The 17,205-nt window shown below is 39.4% G+C and overlaps 1 protein-coding gene and 1 non-coding gene across 14 annotated transcripts in view; both read left to right on the top strand.

Annotated features, from left to right (window-relative positions):
- UNC80 (unc-80 homolog, NALCN channel complex subunit) overlaps positions 1 to 17,205 on the top strand; it is a 190,501-nt gene that overhangs the window by 133,088 nt on the left and 40,208 nt on the right. For all 13 annotated transcript variants that reach the window (XM_064485009.1, XM_064485007.1, XM_064485012.1 and 10 more), the window contains 9 exons: positions 1,554 to 1,737; positions 3,690 to 3,784; positions 5,116 to 5,205; positions 5,934 to 6,035; positions 7,848 to 8,028; positions 9,167 to 9,435; positions 10,845 to 10,979; positions 12,471 to 12,609; positions 13,207 to 13,303. In XM_064485009.1, the coding sequence (XP_064341079.1) occupies positions 1,554 to 1,737; positions 3,690 to 3,784; positions 5,116 to 5,205; positions 5,934 to 6,035; positions 7,848 to 8,028; positions 9,167 to 9,435; positions 10,845 to 10,979; positions 12,471 to 12,609; positions 13,207 to 13,303 (1,292 nt within the window). The remainder of the gene's footprint in view (positions 1 to 1,553; positions 1,738 to 3,689; positions 3,785 to 5,115; positions 5,206 to 5,933; positions 6,036 to 7,847; positions 8,029 to 9,166; positions 9,436 to 10,844; positions 10,980 to 12,470; positions 12,610 to 13,206; positions 13,304 to 17,205) is intronic.
- Positions 14,901 to 15,065, top strand: LOC116153206 (U1 spliceosomal RNA). The gene has a single exon (XR_004136994.1). It is a non-coding gene; the product is annotated as a U1 spliceosomal RNA (small nuclear RNA).

The following is a 17,205-nucleotide window of genomic DNA, read 5'->3' as shown; positions in this document are numbered from 1 at the left end:
ACTCTCTTGTCAACTCCAAATTAGCCTACATGGTAGCCAAAAGTCCTCCCAACTAGATCACTGATAAGCTAATAAAGAAAGAGACTGGCAACACTTTGGCTACATGCTGCATAATCTTATTTCATATGAATATAAATTCCTGTTTTTGCATTTCTGTCTAAACTCTAATCTTTCTCTGAATCCCAAGCACATGGATGCTTTAGGTGAACTGGGGAAAGGGGTCTTGCACTCAGAACGGCAGTATAGTGAAGGCAGAGTCATTCTTTAAACCATTACCTTTATGATACATTTCCTTTTTCTAATGACTCTTATAGAGCATGTATATTATAGATGTGTACGGTGGGGATATTGAGAACAATGACCCATCTCTTCTGGACGTTGTTAGGGACATTTAAATCTACTGCTTAACTTGACCCACTGATCTTCATCCTGGGGTCTGAGTAGGTGTGGCAGTGTGTAAAGACTTTGAAAGTGGTTTGCTTCCCAGATAGTTTTAAGGGAATAAATCTCCAAATCCTCATTTTGCAGACATGCACTGACACTCCCTGAGCATGACTGCCATCTCAACCCCTGTTCCCCTGCTGGACACCAGGAGGGCCCTCTCTGACCATCTCAGATATCACCAGACTGCATTGACAGACATGTAATACTGTCATGAGCATTAAGGAAGCCTCATTTCTGATTGATCCAGGCACTTTAAGCCAATAGGACTTCTCACCTTTTCCTGTCCTTTATAGCTGTCTACTAGGGATGAGGTTTGGCCATCGTGAGAGTATTCAGCCTTCAGTACCACCAAAGCAGACTGGGTTAGTGACACTGATTCTTCCAGTGCAACTGGAAAGTTTTTTAAGTTTAACAAATTTGTCAAGAAAAAAAATGGATAAAAAGCCTTGGGGACTGGCTTTTATATTATTTCTTTCTGATTTTGTTGTACATTATTGAATAAGGTAGTTAAAACTTATTTCATCCAATTTGATGAAGTGCACATTCCAATTACAGTCAGTCCTCTTATTTCACTGTACAGACTATTTGACATACTCTATTCATGTTAACAAAAAGTAAACGTATGATGAGATATTTTTAAGTGTTATCTTAAAAATGGACAGAACGGCATGCAGTTTTTCAAAATTATTTCAGAGGACACAAACAAAAACTTCTATGCTCACTGACTTAGCTAAGCAGAGTGTTCTTAGGTCAAACTTTTTAGACATCATCCAGGCTGCAGATAGTACTTGGGCAAACATCATATAGAAATGCATTTTGGGTGGCCCAAGTACCTGAGCTCCCAAGTGACTTGGAGCTGGAAAAATGATCTGCTTTCCCCTTAAGAAGTGAGTATTTTGGTGATAATGTAAAAAGGTAAGATGACCCATTCTGGCCAGTTTTCCAGTCATACCTCCCGCTTACTGCACAGAAAGGGTTAGAGGAGCATTTGAACAGAGACTATGAAGGCACAAAAAGAATATTTAATTAAGGAAAGAAAAGCCCAGGAAATTAGAACACGAGCTCAGGATTACCGTGGCTCTGTGACCGCATCCTCTTCTGGCTTCCAGGTGGGATTAATCATGTACTTTGTGCGGACCCCCTGCGAGTGGGGGATGGACGCCATTTCAGCCACTCTGACTTTCCTGTGGGAGGTGGTGGGTTATGTGGAAGGCCTGTTCTTCAAGGATCTGAAGCAGACCATGAAGAAGGAGCAGTGTGAGGTAAAGCTCCTGGTGACCGCTTCAATGCCAGGTAAGAGTACAAATAATCCTTTAACAGACTAAGCATCTCTTTCATTCATGAGAAAATTTTCAGGGTTGTGACCCTGGTGTTGAGGGCATCAAAGAATTTTTGTTGACTGCCATCTAAAGAAATACAATAGACCCTTTAAAAGTCAGCAATTGCCAGATGAAAAGGGAGACATCAGAACTGAGATCCGTGTGAATAGACCTTCAAGGGCTGCCAAGGTTAAAGATGTATTTAAGTCTATCACAGAGGGCCAGCTGAACTGAGAGCCTTTCTGAATGAGTTTTTGGCACTGCAAGGAGAATAAGATTGTTTGCATGGCATGGGCCCAGGCTTTTGTAAACTCACTGAGAGATGGCTTTATGAAAAGTTGGAACAGGGAAAAGCAGGAAGGAGAATTAAAAAAGAACATGCAATGTGATGTAAACTTTAGATCCCGTTCCTTTTCACTTTGGATAGCTTGTCTTTCTTTGAGATAAAAATTTTGCCAAGCCTTTATCCCTGTGCAATGACTAAGAAAATGTAAGATGATACATGTATTGAAATAAAGAGAAAGACAAAATTACACATAAATGAGAACACAGGTTCTAGCAGCAAAGAGGCCAATGTTAAAATTAGAGCACTGCCATTTGTTGTCTGGACAATTAGTGTTAGCTGTGAAAAAGTACATCATTTTGTAAAATTGAAGTATAGTTGATTTTGTAATGTGTTAGTTTCTGGTGTACAGCATAGTGATTCAGTTATACATACATATATTCTTTTTCATTATATGTTATTACAAGATATTGAGTATAGTTCCCTGTTCTCTACAGTAGGATCTTGTTGTTTATCTACTTTATATATAGTAGTTTGTATCTGCTAATCCTAAGCTCCTAATTTAACCCTCCCCCCATTTCCCCTTTGGTAACCATGAGTTTGTTTTCTGTTTGTTTCTGTTTTGTAAGTAAGTTCATTTGTTTCATATTTTAGATTACACATACAAGAGATATCATATGTTATTTGTCTTTCTCTGTCTGACTTACTTCACTCAGTATGATCGTCTCAAGGTCCATCCATGTTGCTGCCATACACCATTTTTTAAGCTTTCTTTATTCATGTGTAAAATGGGGTATAATTCATACTTCACAGTCATGAGGGATAAGAGAGGTTAGGTTTGTAAAATACTTGCTGTCATACCTGACACCTGTTAAACATTTAGTAAATGGTGCTTGTGTATTTCTGTGTTCTGCAGATTACTCAACACAGTGATCAGTTTTCAGTACAGCAGAGAAACTCATATTGTCAATCATATACTTAAAAACAACTCATTAAAAATCAAGGTATATCATAATGTTCACAAAGATTTATAATTAAGGAATGAAGTAAAAATAAGTACTATCTCACCAGCCAAAGTAGAATACAGAAAATGTAAATTTAAACTAAATTTCAATTACATGTTTTGCTTTTGCTAATATCTCCATTTATGTTTTCTCAACCATTCTTACCTTGTCATCTCATTTAAAATATAGGAGTATATTATTTGTTGCAGTGCTTAAGTTTGGAATTCTGACTCTTCCCCTAAATAAATGTGTGTCTTTGACTAAATTACTTACAAGTTCTTATTTATAAGAATGAATTCTCTGTTTTCCTCATTTGTAAGGTGAAAATAATAATACATGTATCATAGGGGTGCTTTGAGATTTAAATACAATTATGCACTAAAAACCGTTTAAAGTATTGGGAACTCCATAAATGGTAGCTGTCGCTCTTAATAAGTAAATATACTGAACGTATATATTTAACTATTAACAAAGGAATGCAGTTAGTACAATACCCAACTCACATTAAACACTATTAGTAATAATCATAATAATAACAATTAAAATATCAGCTTATTGATAATATTTCAATATTCTATGCCTTATATACAAACTTCCTTATAGTAGAAGTCAGTTTATTGTGATTTTTACCTTCTGTAGGTACCAAAACCTTGGTAGTTCATGGACAGAATGAGTGTGATATCCCAACCCAGTTACCAGTCCATGAAGACACTCAATTTGAAGCCCTGTTAAAGGTAAGGATGACTTTTAACAGAAGTGATTTTTTTTATGCACGATGTCGATGGCCATTTCACTGATCATCCAGTTTAGAATTTAATGGCATTTATCCATCTTCCAATCAATATGCGCATTTATCCACCTTTTACAGAATCCTCGCCCTTCTGTCCTTCCTCTATTTCCTTGCATAATTTTCCCCGCAATCACTGACATTTTAGCTCTGCGTTGAAGTGGGCAAAATCATGCCGGCTACCTCTCAGCCACACTCCTCTCCAGATACCGTGAGTCCTGCTTAGGAGCTTCCCAGCATCCCCCGTGGTAGCTCTGGAGCTGCCCTGGGTCCACATGCTGAGAGCATGGGGCAGACTCTAGCAGTCAGCCGATGATCCATGCCAGAGACCCTTTTTTGTTGAGCGATGCAGTCTTAACTTGCCCCTGACAGAAATGATTGGAGAAGCAGAAAATATACACCTTAGAATAAATCAGGTGAATCAAGGAAGTATTTTTAATGGTTGTGGCAATTATGCCCCCTCAAAAGAAATGCAATCCACAATGACTCTGGCCGATAAGGTTTTTAAGGTAAAGTAATAAGTACCCTAAGTGCAGTGATTTCCCATTTATCCAGAGTCCAGACTTTTGGCCCAGACATAAGTTGAAAAGACCTCTGAGAAATTCAGCTTTGCCAAACCTGTGTATTCTATTTCAGTAAAAATAAAATTTCCCGGTTGTTAAGCCTCCTCCCGGCCTTATCCATTTATCTCCAGAGAACTTCTCAGACTCAATGAAGGAAACTTCAACAAGCACTCCATTTTCTTGCTCACTTTGAATGGCAGGATAGCGTGAAGGCAGACAGTTAGTTCAAAGCCAGGCTCCCCGACAACCAGAGTCACCTAAATCAAAGCCAGGTCCTCTCTAGTCCCGAGTTCTCTTTCAACAGTGCCGGGATCCCAGTGCAGGTTGTGCAAGTTCTCTACGTGGGAAGCGTTGAACTTAGAACATAGTAGGTAATAAGTGCTCAATCACTGTAGTTCATATTCTTAACGCAGCTGCTAAACTTGCTTTATTCCTGATGTTGAGACCAGTAGATGCCACTGTGCCTCCACAGTTCATCACTGAAGTCTACTTTATAGTTGTACCTTTCAGCACCACAAGAGCAGACAGTTTATATTACACTACCTGTCTTTATGCGCTCATTCTTCGGATATATGGATATACATACACACACATGCACGTATGTACGTATGTATGTTTCCTTGTAAGAAGTTACCTTGTTCTTATGATGCTTTTATCTTTCAGCTTGCTGCTTGGCTCATAATAAGTTCTCAATAAGTGTTTATTATTGTTCTAGGAGTGTCTGGAGTTTTTTAATATCCCAGAATCCCAGTCAACACATTATTTTCTCATGGATAAACGGTGGAACCTTATCCACTACAATAAGGTGAGACTTTGCAGTAATGCCACTCATGGAGAGTTGTGTCAAAAGCTCATCATGTCTTTCCTGAGGCAGCTTGCACTTGGGGAGGCATCGCTGTTTAGAGGTGAGGAGTACATCCACTTGGGTGGCACTACCTCGCTGTCTGTGTCACTTTGGACTGGCCACTCTACCTTTGTACCCTCCGGCTTCCTGGTCTGGAAGGTAAAGGTGGTGATAGCATCCTCTGTAGAGTCGTAATAATTAAAGGAGGTAAATTCAAGTAAAGCACTTAGTTGCTCATTATTATTACATCTAGATGAAAAATTAGGTTCCCTATATCATAACTAGGTTTTCTATTTGGAATTTTAATATTGTTCTTGTTCCTCTTTCTATTATGTTAAGCATGAATGTGGTAATGATCTAATGAGCAAAAATAACCCAGAAGACCACTGACATCACTTTCCAGTGATTCTCTTCTTCTGGAATGTCCTTTAGTAAATTGCCTCTGGCTCCTTTGCCCTTGACCGAGCACCCTGGTGTTTGGAAAGGGTACTGAGAAGTTTGATGCTATCCTGAAGGGGAGGGGAGTTTATCTTCCCTGGGATTTTGTAGAACTGGGGAGCATAAAGTAGTAAGAATCTAAACACTAGAAAATACACAACTTGTGTTTGTCTGACCTTTGGGTAAAGAGGAAGTGAGAGTCCAAGTTAATCACTTGAATTCTTTTTTATCTTTGTATGATCCCACCACAGACCTACGTTCGAGATATTTATCCTTTCAGGAGATCAGTGTCTCCACAACTGAACCTTGTACATATGCATCCAGAGAAAGGACAGGAGCTGATTCAGAAACAGGTGACTGACCACCACAGTTTTATTCTATGATTTTGTCATGTCATTGGGACAGATGATCTGAAAATGGTTGCCAGCCCTGAGATTCTGTGATTCTGTCATGATCCTCTCTAGAGAGAGTAGATGGATGGGCCCTTGGTCAATAGATAATACCCCAAAATAGTGTGTGAGCTAAGTTTTATAAATTAGATCATAATGCGAAGGTATTAAGGAACACTCTCTTGGAGTAATGCTAGGATGAATCACTGGGTATAAATAATAAAAATCTAATTTATTTACCTATTAGTGTCTAAGTATGGATTTTCATTACACATTTTTGTAAAGCAGGATTGGAAGTACACATAATATAGCTATTAGAAAGTTGTCCCAGAAATTTATGCTAGCTGGAAAAAAAATAAAAGGGATCAATGTAATATGCCTGAAAAAGGGCACTGAACCAAGGTCCAGAGATTTGGACTCAGTCCCAGCTCTGCCACTGACCGGAGATCTGACCTTGGGTATGTTACTAACTTCTCCTGAAACAGGAGGAGACAGAGTCAAGCAGCTGTATTTAGATTTAAGATCGAAGAGCAGAATAATGTTCACACATCTCATCACAAATCAGACTTCGAGCTTAAGGAAATTCACAGTATTTTGCATGTGAAATATAGCTGTAGTACATGATTCTAATGATATAATTTTAATGTGGTCTGTGTGTTACATTCATTTATTTTTAATAAAATGTCTAAGCATGAAACTTTATCATTTCAATTTTTCTGCACATAGCAAGAATGCTAATTTGGCATCAAATTATTCAAAAATATCTTCATGAGATGAATGAGATAGCCTAGAATTTGACCACTTAAGTAATTAAAAACACAGTTAGTACTATGACCTAAACTGCATTTGAAAGAAAGAAAATAGTGAATGGGTTACAAAGGGTGAGGTGCTAGGCAAAACTAAGATCGTAAATGCAAAGAACTTCTAAAACAATTCCACCAAAAGATCCCAGCCTCTGATATAGCAGCAAAATAATTAAAACCATAATCAACAGCAGCACTTCACAACTGTGGTTTTTTAAATCATGTTTAAGAACATGTTTCTAAAAAACATAGCATAAAATGGGATTCCCGCTCTCTGTATTCTCCAAATTGGAATCTTAAGGCTTCTTTCTGAGTTCCTCAGGGACGTAGTCATTTGCAGACCTGTGGTTCTGGCTCTGAAGTTCCTCAACAGCAGCTCGCTGCTTATCATCCTCCTCATCTCACCCCCCTGCCCCCTCAGCAGCAACAGAAGAGGCATTAAGAGAAGGGCCACAAGCCCCGTGTCCGAGGCATCTGAACTCAGGGCCAAAGGGGTACAAATCTAAGTCCCATCAGCTTTTGTCCCAAGGTAGGTTTTTCCTGGATCCCATTTCAGTCTTTAAGAGGCAAACCCAGAACTGATAGGAAACAGCTTAAGGCATCAGTGGAAAAGATAGAAGCAACTGGAACTGACTGGCTCCTGTCGCAGAAGGTCATCCAACAAACAGGCTCTGTTTAACATTGAATGGTTCTTGACAATGCTCGCCTTGTGCTCCGCCCCCAGCCTGCAAACTCGGCAGGACACTTCCTTCTGTGGAGCAGACAGATGCAGGAAGTTGGGGTCAATTATGCATTGTTTGCTCTCTCTATGTGTAAAGAAAAAAAGAAATTTCTTCCTCATTTCACTTCCTCCACCCCTTAATTTTTAATCAGCCTGGTTTGCCATTAAAGATTTTGCTTCAATTTCTTCAAATTAGTGATTCCTCGGTTGCCAGTTCTACTTGTCATCTGCCCTGCTCTTGTCTGCTGCTAGGTGTTCACCCGGAAGCTGGAGGAAGTCGGGCGGGTTTTGTTTCTCATCTCCCTTACCCAGAAGATCCCCACAGCCCACAAGCAGTCCCACGTCTCCATGCTCCAGGAAGACCTCCTCCGACTGCCCTCCTTCCCTCGAAGTGCTATCGATGCGGAGTTTTCACTCTTCAGTGATCCTCAAGGTATCAGCAAAGAAGCACTTCCTCTCTTGGGCTTCTCATGCCCTTGTTTTGTCCTCAGCTGGAGAGCGTCTTAATCAGCAGACAGTTCCCTAAGCCAATGGCTCTCAGCCCTGAGTGGGCATCAGAATCACCTGGAGAACTTGATAAACCACAGATCGCCGGGCCCTACTCTTCATCCCTGAGTTTCTGATGCAGTATCTCTGGAATGGGGCCTAGGAGCCTGCATTTCTAACAAGCTGTCAGGTGATACTGATGCTGCTCTCCCAAGGACCAAACTCCGAGACCACTGCTCTAAGCTAATCATGAGGAGTTGAATGAAGTAGTATGGTGGTGTTAGAGGAGTTCCTGACTAAGTGAAGAACAGGTATTTATACAAAGTTTAAGAGGCGGAAAAATGAATCTACTGTAACAGAAATCAGAACAGTGGTGGCCTCTGGTTTGGGGGGAATAGATTTCCTGGAAGGGGGCAGGAGGGATCTTTCTAAGGTGATGAAAATGGTCTATATATTGATGGAAATTTGATTGCATGAGTGGGTATTTTTGTCAAAACTCATTGAATTCTACATTTACAATCTGTGTATTTTACTCTATCTAAATTATACCCGATTTGAGAGAGCGAGACAGGGGTCAGGGGAAAGGAGCCTGAAACAGAAATAGAAAGAGACCTATTCTGAAACCTCACTCTGCTACTCAGTTTTAAATCTGGGACAATTTACTTAAATCAACATCGCTATGCTCTGTATCCTCATCCAGAAGCTCCAGAGCAGTAGTAGACAGAGCTCTAGTCTGACCAGGATTTTAAAGACCAAGAATTAGCCATAACCCTGCCATTTTCTTTCTGTAATGACTTATTATCTCTCAAAGCCATGGCTTATGCAGCAGCAACACACTGCGCATGCCTACCCCGTCTTGCCCACAGAGCTGAATCAAAGAGGTGATGAAGAAAGTCCCTGGAGGACTAGGAGGTATTACAGCTGTGCCAGCAGTGTTGTGCTGGGAAGTGGGTCAGCAGTCGATCTCCACACTCCCCAAGTTGGAACGAATGGGAAACAGCGGTGCCCTGGGCTTTGGTGGTCATACCACGCTGACCAGATTGGCATGGGGCTCATTCTGTCTCTGCTGTTTCATGTTCTCGCAGCTGGCAAGGAGCTGTTTGGCCTTGACACACTTCAGAAGAGCTTGTGGATCCAGCTCCTAGAGGAGATGTTCCTGGGCATGCCGAGCGAGTTTCCCTGGGGAGATGAAATCATGCTTTTCCTCAACGTGTTTAACGGGGCTCTGATCCTCCACCCGGAAGACAGCGCCCTGCTCAGGCAGTATGCAGCCACCGTCATCAACAGCGCTGTGCACTTCAATCACCTGTTCTCTCTCAGTGGCTACCAGTGGATTCTGCCCACCATGCTGCAGGTGCGCTGGCTCGCCTCTCCTAACTGGGAGATTAACTGCCCATCTCGCACTTCCACAGGATCTATTAAGGAAACTTTTGAATGATGGAATTATCTTCTTTTGTGACCCCAGAAGGCACCAGGTGAAACCCTCCCTCCATTAGAAATTTCCAAAAGGTCACGATATTCCATTTTATCCTGAGATCTCCCAGATCTGGGCTGTGCTTTCCTGTTTCTTCTAGGCCAGTTATCCTCCAAGTGTAATCTCTGCACCGGTAGCATCAGTATCACCTGGGACTTTGTTAGAAATGCCCATTCTTGGGTGGGCCCCATCCCAGACCTACTTGATCAGAAACTCTGGGGGCAGGGCCCAGTAATCTGTTTTTACAAGCCTCCAGGTGATACTGATGCCCTCGGAAATGTGAGAACCATTATTCAAATGTATGGCAAGTGGATGTTTCTCCCAAGAGAGTCTCTGCCCTCTCTCTGAATAGAGATTTTCATTGCCATTAAACTTGGAATATGACGGGGTTGGAGGAGGTGAATGGAGCAGGAACAGTTTCCACTTACACAAGTCTGATGTGTATGTGGGTGCATTTAGGAGTGCTGAGTAAATTTCAGACAGGGCCGGGGGGATCACCCTAGTTCTCTACCTTTATGGAAATTTTCATAAAAATTTTGGAAGTAATACACACTTGTGTAAAGTGGGCTTTGCTCAACCTGCAGGGGCAAGAAATTGACTTTTAATGTCATCAGGGCTCTCTGTCTGATTTTTAAATAGTTGGAGTTTTCCCCTTTTTATAACTTTTTTGACTGATTATCAAAAACAGTAAATGCTCATTATGAAATTCAGAAGATAAAAGTTTAAAACAAGAAAATAAAGATCACCTGTAATCTTCCCTCCTAGATAGCCTTGGTTTAAATCTTCAAAATCCTGATACTCTTTCCTACTTTTCTTAAAAACAGAAGTTGGGTCATACCATATATTCAAAAATGTAATACTAGGAATATGTGGGCATTTTCTCATGTAGCTCTATTTAGCACTATGGCATCTTTTAAAAAAAATAATTGTCTAGTATTCTGTTGTATGCATATACCATAATTCACTTAAACAACCCCAATTTACAAATAGCGAAAGTTGTTTCAAATTTTCTACTATTTTAAGCAACCTTGCAGCAGGCGTTCTCGTATATACATCTTTGTATATTTGTCCAATTGTTTTCTTAAGATAAATTCCTAAGTCACAAATTTCCCAGGGAAAAAAGTATATTGGTATTTTTAGGATTCTTACATATATTGCCAAATTTCCCTCAAGAAAGGATATACCATTTTACCCTCCCATCTACCAGTTTATGAAATTCGCCATTGCCCTCCTTGCTTCCCATAATAGGCTGTTTAGGCATTTTCTGACTATGCGGCATTTTCCCACAGGTGTACTCTGACTACGAAAGTAACCCCCAGCTGCGTCAAGCCATTGAATTTGCCTGCCACCAGTTCTACATTCTACACCGGAAGCCCTTTGTGCTCCAGCTGTTTGCAAGTGTGGCCCCTCTCCTGGAGTTTCCTGTGAGTAAGCTCTGTGGAAATAAAGACCAACCAAACGAGAAAACTAAAGGTTCTTTATTCGGAGCTCACTGGAGCAAGGGAGTTAGCCACCATCACCTGTGTTTGGGAAAAAATTCGAATGCAGACAGTATAGTGGAGAAAAGGGGAGGCTTCAGGGATACCCTGATTGGAGGCCATTGGCGTGGGGAGGCTGTACACAGGCTAACAAGAAGTGAGGTCTCTCTTTGCCGTTGGTTATGGGCGCATATTTGGCTTTCTCTGGTTGGTCCTAAGTTGGACATGGGGATAAGGATTAGGGAAGCTGGGAGTAATTAATCAGGTCCTGGCCATTAGGGGGCTAATTGTTCCAGGGGTTATTTTGTTTACACTAGAGCTAGTAGTTTGACTTCTACAAGTCTACTTATAGCAGGTTGGTTTCCTGGGCTGGTTACCACAGGCTGAAGATCAGAGTTCTGTTTTTACGTTGGCCTTGTCATTGTCCCATTGTGTGACCAGTCTCTCAGCTCTCTTCCTTCAGCCACTGGACCATGAGCACCGTAAATCATTTCTCTTTCAACAAGTGAATAATTTCTCTTCAACATTTATCTTCAGTTCTCATCTCAGCCCCTAGGATGTAGATAGACCAACTCTCCAGGTTTTTTATACTCAATTAATAAAAGGATGGAAATAAAAAATGATAAAAGGAGAAGTCCCTGATTCTCATTTCTTTCTATCACTCTCTAGCACTTACTCTGCTTAATTTTTCTTTTTCTGCAGGGCATTTATACCATATCACATGTCACACATGTATTTGTCTCACCAATAGGTTTCTCTGCCACACCCCACAACAGAATTTAAGCTCCATTTACCTAGGTTTCATTTGCCAGACCTTTACCTAGGTTTCATTTGCCTTTTGTTGTCTTTAGTTGTTAAATTTTTATGGAGTTGTTTTGTTTTTGGTTTTGTTTTGCTATAACCTCAGTGCACAAAATGGAACCTGGTACATAGGAGGCATTTAATGAAGATTTGTTGTTTTAATGAATGAATTAAAGCCATTTTAAAGAGATTTGAGGTGGCAAGTATTTCCATTCTGGAGATATATTATCATATAGGACCTATAAAATTCCCAGAGTTGTCAAAATAAGCATCTGTTCTCCAAACATTTTGGAAGTACTCAGCTAATCCACCATGGGCATTTCCTTCGGGAATGCTGAGTCCTACTAGCATAGACCAGAGGAACAAGTGGCATGAGCTCTTCTTGCAGTTCACATATTGCTGCATTTTAATGAGTTTCCACAAATATCTTTTTTGTACTAGATTAACATTTAATAGATTTCTTAAAAGATCAGGCATTCCAAAGTCACATAGCAGCATGGTTGGATGCAGAATTCTGTAAACTGAAGATATTGTAATTGTTATTGGTGGCAAAGTTTATGAAACTTGAATTCTTGATCAAACGACATCAGTACTCAGGTAGGAATTAATCATCTAAAATGGCTTTTCTTTATACAGGATGCTGCCAACACCGGGTCCAGCAAAGGTGTGTCAGCTCAGTGCCTGTTTGACTTGCTACAGTCACTGGAAGGAGAGACCACAGACATCCTAGACATCTTAGAGCTGGTCAAAGCTGAGAAGCCTCTGAAGTCACTAGGTAAAAGCAAAATTTGTCTTGACATTCTTGTTCTCTTGGTAATCTTTCTGAATGACTCTATACTGAATATTTTGAACTAAATCAGAACAGCAAAAACAAATAGAATAATGGTGAGAACATTTTCCTAGCTCCTATTTTTCTTAAATTTCTTGTAAATCTTGAAGTGTAAAGAATTCTCTGCCATGAAGATTGTATTAAAAAAGGGGGCTCAGTAGACCACTGCAGTTTTCAGAAAATTGGGTTTTCATGGGCGATTCGAAGTGGGTAATACTTTAAGATAGTTTTTTATTGTCATGGACTGTGTATAAGTAGAGTTATTCAAAGATTCAGAGAAGTCTCATGTCTTACCTTAGACCATCCAAATGCCCTTCTATTCGGTAAGATTCTTTTAAGCTACCCCAGAAAAAGCACTTTTATTTAATCATCCAGTTTATTCAAAAGTAGAACAGAGTTTTCAGTCCCTTTAGATGAGGAAATTGATAGTGCTCACAGTTTAGGAATAAAGTCTAAGAAAGAAATGGCTACAAAATATAACTGGAAAGTCAGTATTAACAGTGACAAATTCTTCTCCCTGGCTTTGACCGTCTGTCCCTTCAGATTTCTGCTATGGAAATGAAGACCTGACTTTCTCTATAAGCGAAGCCATTAAGCTTTGCGTTACCGTGGTGGCCTACGCTCCTGAGTCATTCAGAAGGTAACTGCAGCCTTTTCTTCTGTGCCTTGAAATAAGTAAATATGGTGAAGAAAATAAAATTGACCACAAAGGGTTATGTGTGCTAACATTAACCTGTAACGTTCTGGCAAGTATGTTTGCAAAAACTAAATCTGGGAAATCTGTCATAGCAGGGATTATGAAAAATATAGTTTATCTTCATTAATTTGAAATCCCCTGATTTGGAATTTGTGCAGCAGCTAAGATGTTTAGTCTTGTTTAGAAAATATCATCCTCACATGTGATATAAATTAATAGCAAATAAAATTTTAGGACAGACATTTAAACTATTCGAGAAAACTCCTTTCAAGGAGCAGTAAGAACTTCTGCCAAAGAGCAGGAAGATAAGTCATGTCTGTCATTTTGCCAAGTGCAAGGAATCCAAAGGTCTCACATAGAGAGTGTCATTCCAGTTCTAGGACGTTGGCTCTCATCTGATATATGTGTACAGTGATATGCAGAATGAAAATCAGTCTCATCTCTCTATGAAAATAGGTCTTCTAAAGGCAGAGACAATAATTCAAATGAATTGTGAATAGCCCCCTTTTATGTAATGTACATGCTTAAAAATAAGAGTTGTATTCCTTCGAAATGTTCCATAATTCTGGCCTAACTAACCCTTTGGCCTTCCCTTCTTTTCTCCAATTATATCAACAATAGACAATCTCTCTCTTACAACTTCTTAATCTAGTCTGATTTTTTTCTCATAATACATAACCTAGAAACAAAGCACTACATTGTGCCATATTCTTGGTATATCTGTATATATCTTCCAATGTCCAATATAATGCTGTAGTCCATAGAAGATATAACAGTAAAAATGTATAGAATGAACAAATCAGATAACAGCCAACTGTTTCCATTTTCCTATTTCTCTCATTTGTTATTTCTTTATGCATAGTCCTTTGTGGTCAGAAAATGTTTTGAAAGAAAATAAGGATTAGTCATAAACATCTCACAGCTTTTGCCTCAACTTTCTCACTTTACAGAGAAACATGGGCTGATAAATTGTTCCAGAGTATTGCTCCCTATTAAGACTGCCTTATCTAAGCAGGTTAGCATCTTCCTGATATAAATTCAAGAAATTGAGACTACAGACTCCTGTCACATAAAGAATAAGAATATAAATCTTGTCTGAGTATTATGTCAGTTCCAGGATGCTGACCCTGGTCTAACCCTGAAAATAAGATATAGTGACATACTTGGGGTGTAAAGATTGGGCTTACAGATTTACACATTACTTAGAATTCTTAATTCTCTTTCTGATCAAATCTCATCATCAATTTTTCACATTCCTCCTTAATTCTACTTTTGGTTTTCAATTAGTGTAGAAAAACATTGACCCATATTGCAACTATACTATTTTAACCCAGTGGGTATTTTAACTCTAAGGATATGTTGACTATGACTTTATAAATATAAAAACCTTAATCATAATTATGCCTACAGTGATCAATGTTCATTAAGGGATAATTGTCTAATTTCTCTATGCCACTTTAATTCCTTCATCAGTTATTTTATGTTGCAAATAAGCCATTTTCAACTTTTTATTTTCATTTTATCAAAATTCTTTTCATTGATAGTTAACCTGACAGGGGAGACACCATGATCATGAAGGTGGCTTTCCCAGGGTAAGGCTTATCCATTGCACTCTGGGTGTACTGACCCCTGCGATTTCCCCAAATGCAGGAAACTTGACTGCATGACTTGTGCTAGTGGGGGACTACTTTTGCACTTTCCCCTAATCTAAAAACAAACAAACAAACAAACAAAAAACTAAAAAAAAACCAAAAAACAAAAAACCAAAGTTCTTTTCACTGAGATTATTTTCTTTCCATGTAAAATTTATAATAAAGATTAAAGTCATCAATTAGGTTTTGGGGAAGGACTGATTTTGTTTTGGTCTATATCAAACTTTGCCAATTAGAGTTTCTGTCATTTTGAGCTTTTGTGTTTTGGGTTTTGATCATTATACCTGCCTGGTTCCCCAAGTCATATTTCAGTGTTGCCTGCAAGATGTAGTTTCTCTATTAGATCAGTTTATTCAGTAACAAATTCTCCTCAGTGATGTTTTAACCATTGTCAGTTTTATTTGATGCTGAAAATTCTCTTAGTTATTATGAATTGAATAAAAGACTGGGATTTTGTATTTTTTAAAGTAATCTATGAAAAAAGCAATGGACAGCCTATTAGATATTCCCAGACTGCTTCATTATTAAGGATCAATCTTATTCTGTAATGCCGTTGTTTAATAGTCTTCCATCAGTTTGCATATAATGTACCATCTCCGCACACACCACTGGGAGATAGCAAATGGTAGGGTCAGAACGTCCTGATCTTGAGTAGAGTGACCTCTGCACCATCTTCATAGTACATTTCCCCATCTGCCCATGACAAATAATCTCTCCTGCCTCTGCTTCTATAGCAATTAATTTTTGTAGTTTTTCCTTCTGAAATTTTGTTGTTTAGCTGTCTTGAGGTGCTCGGTCAAGTCACCTTACCTCATCCTGCCTCTTACCACCATGTGTGTAAACAGAAGGAGTCACCTGAAGAAGATACATAATGTTTCTTTTGGCCTCAACCTCTGGTGCAATTCCCTGCTCTCCTTCCTGAGCTGCACACCGCAGCCTTCTTGAGGATTTTATTTATTCTTTCTCAGAAACTCCTGAGATGGTTTTAATCTTAAGTGTTGAGGTTTCTGAGAGGAGCCAATGATGAGTCCCCTCTCTCTTGCCCATGTTCTAAAAAAATGAAGGAAGACAAGGAGTGAGGCAAAAGGGAGGTTGATCATATCACCTTTATTACTGAGAAAGACTAAGTAGCAGAATCAAGCTTGAAACAGGACCTCCCTGAAAACTCACAGCATGGCGAAGGAAAGCCCTGTTGGCAAGCCTTTCCAGGAAAAAGGAAAGGGCTGAGCTGATTGTATATATCTTTATCAATTTGCCCCTCAGATAAGTCCTTCCCACTCCTCCAGAGCAGAATGAGTAAAAGGGCAAACAGGAACCAGGATTTATATGAACTGAACTCTCTCTCCTGGAAGGAAACATGAGGAATGAGTAAAAAATGCCACGTGCACCCCCAACGTTTCCAGTTCTTTTCGTCTTAAACAATGAGGATTAAACGTTATGCCTGTGGTCAACCAGGAGTGTGACTTCAGCCCTCAGGAGACCAAATCTACCTTCTATCATGATGTTCCTCGTCCCACTTTCCCTAGGCTCCTCCTACTATATCACAGCTCATAAAAGACTCAAAAATGGATTGAAACTCTGCATTAACTCCATGTCCACTCAATTCCTGAGTATAAAAATAGTCCCTAGGCAGGGGGTGGGAAGGGACAGACTGGGATTTTAAAGTGTAGAATAGATAAACAATACTGTGTAGCACAGGGAAATACATACAAGATCTTGTGGTAGCTCACAGAGAAAAAAAATGTGACAATGAATATATGTATGTTCATGTATAACTGAAAAATTGTGCTCTACATTGGAATTTGACACAACATTGTAAAATGACTACTACTCAATAAAAAAAAGTTAAAATTAAAAAATAAAATAAAACACACACACATACAAAATAGTCCCTATCCTATTTTCCCTTCCAAGTGTGTCAAGTGCCACGTTAATAGGGTGTATCAGAGATTCTGCAGTGAGATTAAGGGGTAATACTAAGATGATGCAATAATAAAATGCATAAAGATTCTCTAATATTAAAATGCTAATGACACAGAACCCCCAAATTTGACTAAAAAGTCCTCCCATTATCAAATTCCCAATGAGACACAAAAGACTCAAGTGAAAATCAAACACATTGGAATCAAAAGGAATTAGAGTTCACGACGAAATTCCCCTGTCGTCGTGAGTTAAAAGCCAAAGTCAACACTG

The sequence above is a fragment of the Camelus dromedarius genome, chromosome 4 (assembly GCF_036321535.1).
Source record: "Camelus dromedarius isolate mCamDro1 chromosome 4, mCamDro1.pat, whole genome shotgun sequence".
Lineage (NCBI taxonomy): Eukaryota > Metazoa > Chordata > Mammalia > Artiodactyla > Camelidae > Camelus > Camelus dromedarius.
Note: the sequence above shows the minus strand (reverse complement) of the source record. Positions and strands in the feature narration are given on the sequence as shown.